This window comes from Polyodon spathula, chromosome 16 (assembly GCF_017654505.1).
Source record: "Polyodon spathula isolate WHYD16114869_AA chromosome 16, ASM1765450v1, whole genome shotgun sequence".
In the NCBI taxonomy this organism is placed as follows: Eukaryota; Metazoa; Chordata; class Actinopteri; order Acipenseriformes; family Polyodontidae; genus Polyodon; species Polyodon spathula.
The window spans coordinates 11,285,148-11,296,603 of NC_054549.1; the positions used below are offsets into that span (position 1 = coordinate 11,285,148).

At 37.0% G+C, this 11,456-nt stretch overlaps 1 protein-coding gene across 3 annotated transcripts in view; it reads right to left on the reverse strand.

Moving 5' to 3' along the window:
* The window catches only part of LOC121328248 (MORN repeat-containing protein 1-like), a 50,408-nt gene extending 38,968 nt beyond the window's left edge, over positions 1–11,440 (reverse strand). For all 3 annotated transcript variants that reach the window (XR_005951664.1, XM_041272819.1, XM_041272820.1), the window contains exons 1-9: positions 11,340–11,440; positions 11,178–11,249; positions 10,857–10,955; positions 10,161–10,271; positions 9,629–9,719; positions 9,432–9,519; positions 5,074–5,170; positions 2,059–2,169; positions 764–890 (exon numbers count right to left, since the gene is read on the reverse strand). Coding sequence is in view for 2 of the 3 variants with exons in the window: in XM_041272819.1 (XP_041128753.1) it covers positions 764–890; positions 2,059–2,169; positions 5,074–5,170; positions 9,432–9,519; positions 9,629–9,719; positions 10,161–10,271; positions 10,857–10,955; positions 11,178–11,249; positions 11,340–11,412 (869 nt within the window). In the remaining variant the exon portion in view is untranslated. The remainder of the gene's footprint in view (positions 1–763; positions 891–2,058; positions 2,170–5,073; positions 5,171–9,431; positions 9,520–9,628; positions 9,720–10,160; positions 10,272–10,856; positions 10,956–11,177; positions 11,250–11,339) is intronic.
* Positions 11,441–11,456: the final 16 nt, after the last annotated feature.

Sequence of the window (11,456 nt, forward strand, 5' to 3'; positions counted from 1 at the left end):
AATTACTCCCTCATTCATGTTAAAAGAAAAAAAAAATGGATTCAGACGATCATTTAATAAATAAAAAAATTAAATTGCCGGGGAAAAAAAATGCTTAGACAGCAAGAACAAATATAGAATGCTTTCAGCTGAATTAGGAAAATTATGAAAGGATGTAATTTTATGTTATGACAAATAGAAGAAATAGAAAAGTAAATGCGGATCTTGTTGCCTCCATGTTAGAATGTGGTACAGTAATGTTACAGTTTAACGCCATGTTTGCAGGTGCTGTACCTACAGCAAGGGCCAAAAGTTTTGCATAACCCAATAGAATGACCTAATTTAGATTCATAAAGTCAAATGAAACCTGCTGAATAATGTAATAATATTACGTTATCATATTGAATTACATACCGCTTTGTACTTTTCCATATACTTAATATGTGTAGTTTCTTTGATTACATGATGTTATATATATTTAACAAAAAAACATTATTGTGTTCATTTACCGTAAAAAACGGTGTATAAGTCCTGTCCCGTCCCCAATTTCAGAAAAAGACCCATAGGTCACACCAGTGTATAAGTCGCTCCCTCCTTTTTTGGACCCCCTAAAAATACCTAGAAAATAGACTTATACAAAGGTTTTTATAGTAGTTTTTTAAATTACTGGTATGTAACTTGGTGATGCTAAACGTTTGGCTGTATGTTTTACAGCACTTCGTTTTTACTGTAGTATTGGGCAGTGCAAGTTTCAAAGCTTGCTGTTTGTTTCTCTGATACTCACAATGGCGTTGGAAAAGGTTTTTCTTCCATGTCTTCAATCAGCTTCAGGAAGGCAGTGGAAGAGCAGCTGGGAGGAAGTTCAGTGTACCGGACACCAGCCGAGACCTTCAGGACACGGCCACTCTCATCTTGCAAAGGGAGAACGGATTCAATTCAAAATCCAACCTCCAACTGGTAAAGTGTGAAGGATCTGTCAATGCTGCAATGTGTGTATGTTAACTATGCATTCCCAGTGATTTATTTTAGCATGTCTTAGTTAAGCAATTCTGAGTGCTTTATAGTTGATAAAATACAACCTCGGTATTACAGTATATCAAAGCTGAGCATAACATTCTATCAAAATGTGGGATATAAACGTTATGTGATAATTATTTATGAAATAACTACATCAAGCACACGATCGTAACCAACAACAAGAACTTGAAATGAGTAATATATATATTATACATTATATAGTAACTATATTACTAGTTGGGTTGGAAAATACAACAACAACAACAACAACAATAATAATAATAATAATAATAATAATAATAATAATAATAATAATAATAATTTTCAAAATAGCAAAACTGTACAGTAATGGTCTACATACAACAGAGGCTTTTATTAATTTCGCAGCTTTGTGAAATATTCATGTTGCAGTTAATTTCTCAAATCAGTTTAATTTCCTTTTATACAATAAGAAACCATGCTGTAATTATGAAGATATATTGCAGAAAATCACAGGACAACAGGAGTACAAACAGGGGACATGGTTTCAATGTAATGGGCAGGGATATGGTAATGCAATTAGAGTCTGCAAGTGTCTTCAGCCATCCGAGATGCAGAATTACAGAATCCTGTTTTTACAGAGAACATCAGAATCTCATGACAAGGACCCCATGGACAAACCAGGTTAACCCGTCTCACATGACTGACACCATCCTGTTTTAGTTTTTATCAGTGCTCTTTCGTTTAATCATGTCAATGAACACAACATCGAAATCAATCTGATTGTCAAAAACTCAAATTCATCACACAATAATAATGCAAACATGTCTTCTGTGGCACGTAACAGCATTAAGTGCCCCATGGGCTTAGGATTTACTGATCCCTTGTAATTGACTTGCGTTTGGATTTGCACACCCAGTATAGCGGCCCTGTTGCACTTCGAGATAATGATGATGCTGCAGATCACTATGAATGTGATGTTTCATCTCCACTGAGCCATCCTGACACAAATAATAATAATAATAATAATAATAATAATAATAATAATAATAATGTTCTAAAAAATATCATTTCAAAGCATACCTGCAGTTATTTCTCCCTCGTCGTTTTGGAGTTGGACTTCAACAGTAAAAGGGGAGCCCCGGAACACCTCCAGCACGTCCCCTCCCTCAATCACAATCTTACTCGCCCCAGCTGCAATACATCACCACATGTCACCCCAAAGACTGGAGGCTTTTTTAAAGCAGGAATCCAAATCATCGTTAAAAAAGACATAGAAGATTTTTATTATCAGTACCAGGAATATTTATCACACTAAATAAAAAAAAAAACAACTATATATTTGCAATTTAAATAATATATATATATTGAGAATTACAGACTACTGCCTATTCTACATAGGAGCATTGTTACATTTAGTTTATTGGGTTCATCCCATGAAGATGTCACATTCTATATTTACATTAATAACAGCAATATATGCGGCTGTCTGGCAACTTTGATGGCTATACTTGATATGCTATCATAAAGGAGGCTTGTCATTTAATAACCCTCTGACTCACATGCAAAAAATACATTTTCTGTGAGCAAATACTTCCTAAACCAAACCCCACAAGAGATCCTTTAAAACTGATTACTGAAAACTGTTGTTAACTTGTGCATGTTTGGATTCCAAGCTACTTTGTTTATTCATGTATTTCTTCAAATTTCTGGAAGGGCTAATAACCTAAATTATGTAATATGTCAATGACAGACTATCACTCAGTGTCTTGTGAGTGCCAAAGCACTTTATACACTATTCACCAGAAGGAAAATATCGCGTTATACAGTACCAACCATACATTCATTAACAGGAAATAAAATCACTTAATTATTAAGAGTTCGTACATTTTGAAGTTGTGCTTGAACACTTGAGTTACACACAAGTGAAATCATGAATACTTGATTAAAAGTCTTGGGTTTTGTTCCTAATCAGTCTGACAGAAGTCGTGCATTTGTAGTGCTGTACTGTCCTGAACTATGATTGTTTTGCTTTTGACGTTAAATGAACACTTGACTGAAAAACATGTTTTGCCACTCAGAAATTAATGTGATTTTATCTAATGCATTAGTTATAATTTGCCATCCGTAGAGCTTAAATAAAAGACTAGAATAGTTCATTTCACTACTTACCAACCTCCATTATATGACATTAATAAGTTAGATAGAAATGTTTGTTTGTTTTTTCAAGAAATTAGCTAGCTTTGTACATACTGTATTTCATATGAATTATAGACTATTTTCAACCTAGAAACTGATTTCCTGTTAACGTGACTCTGAAAATGCCAAACCTCAGTTAAAATATTTGTCTGGCATCCCACAATCATAAATGTATGTAGTGATTAAATAACTGATCTTTTTTTTTAAATATCCTTTTATTTTTATTAATTTATTTACAATAAAATTACATGTCACAGAATAATGGAAACAGCTAAAAACGATGATTTGGTTTTTAAACCAGAAGGACTAGGCAGCATGCTCCAGTATGAACCACTTATCCTGATACACTAGCATGATTTTGGTGTGGATTTCCTGATAGAAATCACATTAAATAAATGCCTGTTTGCACAGAAATTAAAATTCTCAATAATCAGGGCACATTTATTAAGCGTGAAGACAGCACTCATTAAAAAAATAATCTCCTGAACGTTCAAATGATGAAACTTGAAGGAGGTGCAAAAATGTAACATCATTTTTTTTTCTAAATACTGTACTCAACTATGATGAAAGTACCGTCGGGAATGAAATAAAAAATAAAAAGTAGAATACAAATGTGTCAGATAACTAGAACTAGAATGTGAATTTTATCAATCGATTCAAATGGTGTGGTAACAATTAACCTGCAGAAATCAATATGCATGGAAGTGGTATTTCATTGTTAATTAAGGACATAATATAGAAAGACAACCGGTGCTTTCAACTTCACTAGCCATGCAGTTGCATTGCACAAAAGAATTCTGATTAACAGAGTTTACACCCAAGACAGGTCTTTGCTTGTTAAAATAAATCAGCTTCTCTAGTATCACTAGCAGCTAGACACAAAATATTGGCCTAGCCCTTGTCTATTATATTGCAGCACCTTGGGGGGAGGAAATCAGGTTCCTGCATTTCTTTGTAGGCTGTTCTGCATCACTGCTGTTCCACTATGACTACTGACCTACATACATACTGTCAGCTATAGCTTCCAAATGGGAAATGTCTCGATGCCCAGTCCGGCACATTTTGCCTCCTGGTCTTGCACTGCTAAAGTTGCACTTATGCTGACAAGTGGTGCTTTCTTTGAAATTCCCAAGTGGGCTAAAATAGGAATCACACTGTACTGTACATTCACCTCACATCACATGCTAGCTCAGTGCAAGAGCATTTCATGTCTCTCCAGGGGCCATCAATAAGTATGTGGAGGCACCTCATGCAATATGAATCCCCCCATGTGGTTTAGAAGCCTGTGTAAACTCAATGTGGCAGACAGTCCCATTAGCATGCAGTAACATCTGCAGACATCCAGACCAGACAGTGGGGCCAAGGCAGAGGAAAAGAGCACCCACCCTTCACAAGCACAACATTCATGGGGCTGTGTAAGGATGTGTGGAAATGTATTCAACCTACAGTACAAACTGGGTCGTTTTTCTTTACAGAGAAAGTGGATACATGGTCCCAGTGTGTCTTTAATTGTAATCTCTAGTGCAGTTTGATATAGGTAAAAATCCCAGGAATATACTGCTCAAGACTATGCACTTACATATTGCATTTATACAAATATTTTAAAAATGCTAATAAATACATTTGAGCTAAAAACACTAATACAGCCAATGACGAACTACACCAGGGGTGATTTTTGAACAAAAAAGCAGTAATTACAATTTTTTATTTATATGTCTTCAGTAACATTACTAGGGCAATAAGAAGTGTGTGCGTGCGTGCGTGCGTATGTGTGTGTGTGTGTGTGTGTATTTGCTGGTGCTCTTAAGGACAGGTTTGATATAGACACAGCAGGACAGTGCAGTACCAGGTTGCTTTAGTTGCTCATAATTCTACTAGACATAATCAAACAGTACTCACCAGCAGGCTGCCCATTCGTCCACATGCCTTCATAAATGACACCCGAGCAGTGAATCATGCTCCCCTGGCCATTGAAAAGGCCGTTTCTCCACTGACCCTGCAATGAATCACATGTGCACAAAACCTTAAGTCAGGAACAGTGTGTTGCTGTCCGGTGTTTACGTACACTTGTTTTAAACTTGGTTTGCCCCACCTTAATGCATTAATACGTTTGAAAATGAACACCAGAATAACATGTTAGTCAAATGCGACCACACACAAAACTTTCTACATCAAGTCCCTGATAATCCACTTTAAAAATGCATGGGTTCAAATACATTGAAAGCTTGACATTTTGAAAGACATGCTTGTCCTGGAGAAATGCTGACACACCAGTACCTGAAATGACACTAGAAAGTCAATTTCCAGATCAACGACTGCACATGGGCACAGACACATTCAAAAGTGCCTCTTAAATAACATCTGACTTCAGAGAATAATAGGGCAGATCAATATATCAACGCATGAAACCATGACAGGGCTTGATTACAGCGACAGCTCATTTAATAGAAAGTGGAAAGTGTGTTAGAATCCTGGTTAATGAGACAAAGATGTATCTAAGAGCTGAAACTGTAACTGTGTCCATTAAAAAATAAACCTTCAGCAAACATACTTCTGATCACCAATTTGATGAAAGATTTAACAGTGCCGTCTGGACGAGATAGAAATCAGATTAGCAGATTAGCAGCTTTCTGCTGTTGGTTTTTTATCCAGGACAAGTCCTTTACAGCCATTCTTTATTGTGCTTGATTTATTGCTTACACAATGTGCGGTTGTAAACGAGTGCAATGCAGCCCTGCGATCAGGATATAATAAATTTGAAAAGTCAACCATATTTAGCTGGATCAATGCAGAGACTCTGCTCACAGATCCACAGGGTCCCAGATTCAAAACCCTCAACCCGTACTTCAACGTGGTGACAGGGACAATTTGAATTTCCAATCTGGATCACATCACAGGACTTGGGCTGGGAGGAATAGGCGATCGCAGCTTTTGAAAACCACATGCATTAGAGTTTGCAAAGCTGACTGACACACATGGTTCAAAGAAAAATACAAAAATCCATGGTCAGAAGGATATGATCAGCTTAGCAAGAGTATTACGAGCGAAGAATCCATCCTGCGTAACTCACAGAGTGCTCTATACAGTTGATGCAGCATCCTCGTCGTTTGCATTCTGTGTTTGCGCATACAGTCTTTTTCCTGATAACTCACCATGCAGCCGATTTCCCGATGCTTGTGGAACATTTACTGTACCACAAGATGCCGGAAAGGAATAGACGCTCTGACTTGTTAAGCAAAGTTTGGCAAATTAAAACTTGCTTTGCTTCTGATCCACTTACAGACAACTAATTAACAGGCAACTACCAAACAGCAGACTAACATCCCTAGCCTTACATACATCACAGACAATAATATCAAGTAACTTTTCACTATTTCCTGATAATGTGGATGCACCTTCTTGCAAACACAAAACAAAGTGGGCATGCAAACCTGGAATTTACAGAACAGTATTTTTTAAAAAAGCAATTGTTTCAGAGGGTATTTTGCACCGGTAATTAGCCTAAGCCAAACTATTTGGCACCTTCATTGTTAATGGTGAAGTTAAGTATTGGATAGGTAATTGCATTGAACAACTCCTTCACCCCAATGCGAAGACAGTCTCTCCAGGAAAGGCCTGAAGTTAGGTATGCAGGCAAGGGCAGTTCAACAAGAAGTTGCCAAGGCGATAATGAAAACAGTGCATGATGGAAGACAGGCCTGGTTTCAAACAGCGACTCTGCAGACAGGCAATATCACTCACCAGAGACACGGGGTCACTCACATCTTGTCTTGTTAATAAAGTCTGCTACCGTTTAAACACTCATCACCACTCAATGGCTTTGTTTAAAGGTCTCAATAGCATGAGTAAAGAACAATTTCACTAACCATGTCTTGGGCTCAGTATTTATCTGCATTACGATATTTTCAAAATTACAATGCCAGTGGATTTCCACAAGATTTAATGAGTTAAAGTGGTTTACATTGCTATGCAGTAATTGACCAGGCTTTCCATACCTCTGCTTCTACTGTGGTAATACCACTTTAACATTTTTTACATGTGAAAAAATGCAACAAAAAATGTGCAACAGATCCAGATATTGTGGCTAACATACCTTCCCACAAAAACAATGGAGAATTCTTGTCTAAAACATGCAGACTTGATGTTTTTTTATCATTCAAATGTTCAAGGTTCCTTGTGAGCTCCAGATAACTGCCAACAGCAAAGCGTTCATCTGATCCATTTTCTCATTACGCTTTCTCAGATAAAGCTACAAAAATTCAAGGAATCACAGCAACAAAAACAAAGTTTATCATGTCCACTAGATGTGGGGCAATTTCCTTCCCTCCTATGAAAGGCATGCAATTTGTATACAAGCCATTTGCTCAAATCCGCTTCCTTTCTGGCACAAGTTGAAGATTCTCCAGAAGACTTTCATTTATAACACAAGCGCTTTGCAAAAAAAAAAAAAAAAAAAAAAAAAAAAAAAATCTGGTTTATTGATATTAAATGGATATATTTGTGTCATTAATTTTGATTGGTATTTTGCATTCAGTTCTGAGGGTTATGCTGTGCTGTTACATATAAACAAGGATTTTACAGGTAAGTGGGACATTAGCAGGTTATCATTATCAGCAAATATTTTCAACCATTGTCTGTTGAGACACAAAGTGTGCAGCAGATGAGTCTCAAAGTATATATATTCTGCAAGCGACTCATTGATATTGGTCATCTGTTTGCATAATTTAACAAGTGCGAAAAACAACATTTACTCCATAGGGAGAGATAACAGTCTGCCTTCCACTGATACGAGAAAACAGAGAAGAGTCCTAAATCACTCTGCATTGCACGCCACAGGTAAAGATCTGTGTGCACTCTTGATCATAGGAGACTGGTGCACTCAGAGAAATCGATATTCTCCTGCATTTCTAGTGCACCGTCTTTGCTGCTTGCATCTAAAAACTCCCAGTTCACACCTCACAGACAACATTTAATCAATGGATTGTGTAGCTCAACCGTGCTCAGAAGCAGGAGGGCTTTCCTTTCATGTCTAGGAGTTGGTAATGAAAGGGAAGCAGTTGGAATCTGTATTACAGTGCTCTCAACCGTAATATAGTTCTGTGCCTCTGTGTTTAAGGATCTTGGAACACCTAGGAAGGGCACGTACTGTGCAGGTGCATGTGTATGTATCAGGTTGTGCAAGCTTCTATACCTGGAGCTGTTGATCCATACAGCTTGAAAAGCAGTGTGCAGCTTAAAATTTTTGGCCTTTGGACAGGCTTGTTCGCTCCAGTACCCCACACACTGGCAAATGCATTGAACAAGAGTTAAAAAACTATCCCCAGGTTATAAAAACGATACAGGAAAACTTATGAATGCACTTATTTGTGCTTTGAAACTTGAAACCTTCCGTGTCCCTTTACACAAACAAACTCTCGGCATAAAGCCTGCAATTATCTAAAAAAGAACTTCCCTGTAGCCTTCATTGTGCTGAGGAAACAGCAAAGCAACAGTGACATCTAGTGGGACTGCCAGGTATACCAACCAGACAAAAATGCATGCATTAAAATAATAATAATAATAATAATAATAATAATAATAATAATAATAATAATAATAATAATAATAATACACAGCATAGTGTAAAAAGGACACCTATTGGCCCCTTTCTTGTGCTTAAACTGGGATCAATAAATCACCCAACAGGAGTATAGACGGCTTACTTTAAGTCTTTTATTTGCACATAGCCTGATTTCTAAGTCTTGTGTGAAAACATGCCCTAGCTTGGCTTTGGGTCTTACAGCCATCTCCGGTAACAGCTGGAAAATAATCTCATACTATGTCAATGCTCTTACAAGGCTCGCAGTTCTAACGTCCGCTCTGGATTATCTGTGTTACAATCTAGTGCCACAGGGAACCATTCTTTTTGCTTGATTGTTCTAATGCTGTATGGTTTATTAACTAATACAATACACACAGATCGTTACATGACAGTAGGCAACTCAGTAGCTACAGGAAACAACTGACATCCCAACATAAACTGAGCCAGCATATATACACCGACCAGAGTCGTGTGAATAATATAAAAGGAGTACCTGAATCAATCACCTGAATATAAAAAGTCAAGGTTTTTCAATACATCATTAACAATGTGTTATCTATAGATGATAGGGACAGTAATACATCACAGTTGCAGAACAAACTGTAGGCGATGTGTGTTAAACCATTCTGAAACTACTGCAGGAGATGAGTTTGGGAAGTCAAATGACCTCAAATACCTCATAGATTGAGCCGTCTATAAAACGAAGCATGCCATGACCTTGTCTCTGGTCCAGTATCCAGCCTCCTTCATACTGATCTCCATTCCTGCACAATACAAAGAAATAAACTCGTTTTCGCTTTTTACCTGGACAGCATATCAGCAAAAGCACTTATAATATATAAAGTATAGTTGTATGCAATCATACAAACACACCTGAAAGTCATCTGCCCTTCTCCATGTTTCTTATTGTTATGGAAAGAACCTTGGTAAGCATGTCCCTCCTTGTCCAGCAGAAAACCATGCCCTATCAGACAAAATAATAATATATCTTTATTTTTATATAGCGGTTTTCATAGTGGACCACCCTCACAAAGCGCTTTACAGGAAATGTTAAATAATTTTACTACAGCATGAGGTTTGGTAAAAACTGTAGTGTACATTATTTGCTTTCACCAGCCCAGATGCATGGAAGGTATGTGTTTTTTTGGGGTTTTTTTTGGCAAAACAGTGACACCTAGCAATACTGTGTTAAACAATACAAACTGATCCTATGTCTTTTTTAATTGATAATATTAAACTCCGGACATAAAGAGAAAAAATTCTCTTCCTTTAAATACCACAACAAAGTGAACAAAAGCATAGTGAAACTATAGGTAAATCCCATTAAGGTAAGGCTAACAAAAAAAGATATGACTTGATATTACCCTGACAAATAAAACTATTTACTATAGTTATATATACACACCTTCTCTCAAACCATAAGAAAACTCGCCCTCATATCGACTGCCATCCCCATACTGCATCACACCAAACCCATGGAGCTCTCCACAGCGAAACTGCCCAGAATATGTGTTACCTGAGGACAAAAGCATAATGCACTCCTTAGGGATGGAATAGAGAGCCTGGTCTGCATGAGCAGTTATGGAGCGTTTAACCGCCTAGGGGTTAGAATCGGTCACAGTAGTTCATTACTCTGCCCATTAAATGTACTTCCATTGAAGAAATTCAGAGAAAGATGAACTATTGATATTCTATTATACACAAACATAGCATTCCTTTTTTTAAAATCTGTGTAGTGCTGGCATGGTCTATTTACAGTACAGTCTATGACAAACTCTGACAGAAGCAGGCGTTCGTCATGGCTTATTGCAGTACTATGCACTTATTCAGCAAAACAGAAGGGCAGTTCTTTTAGGTTGCATTGTAGAAATATATTCACCTAAAAGGCAAATAATCAATGAGATAAAACAAAAAAAAAGCCTATCATTAATACATATTGTAATAAAATTAAATATAATGGAATCGGACAACCGGGGGCAAATTGAGGCTGAATATTCGACAATGATCTTTGCTTATCACATATTTTAATATTTGCTGGCAGGCTGCAGTGTCTTGCTTAATTTTGTAGGTCTATTTCATTTCAGCCTTTTTTTTTTTTTACCTGAAGATGCCCAGTATCTTAACCCATTCCCATCTATTTCTCCGCTGGAAAACTCCCCTTCGTAATAACTCCCATCCTTCATTATTAACTTTCCGTGTCCTGTTGGGAAAAATCACAGTATGTATGTATTATTATTATTATTATTATTATTATTATTATTATTATTATTATTATTATTATTATCCAATTCAAACTGTATCTAGCTTTGTAAAGAAAGGGTAGTGATAATACAGTACATTACTTTGTAAACTCCTGTCGTACAATTTAAATGAGCTGTTTGACGCAACGCAGAACAAAGTGATCAGTAAGGTAAAGTTATACCGTGTTTTGCTCCCGCTTTCCACTCTCCTTCATAACGAAAGAAGCTATTGGGATACACGTACAACCCGAATCCTAAAAGAAACATAAAACACGTGAGGACCCTTTTTGTTTCTTGAAGTTTTGTTTTGTTTATTTATGAGATTTAATTTAATTTGTTTTTACCATCCCGGAGTTGATGTTTCACTTCTCCGATGTAGTATCTGGAATTTCTTTGCTGTGTACTGGAAGCAGCCATCTTCCTCTTGGGGCGTCCTTAGCAACGGCTTTGTCATGCCTGGA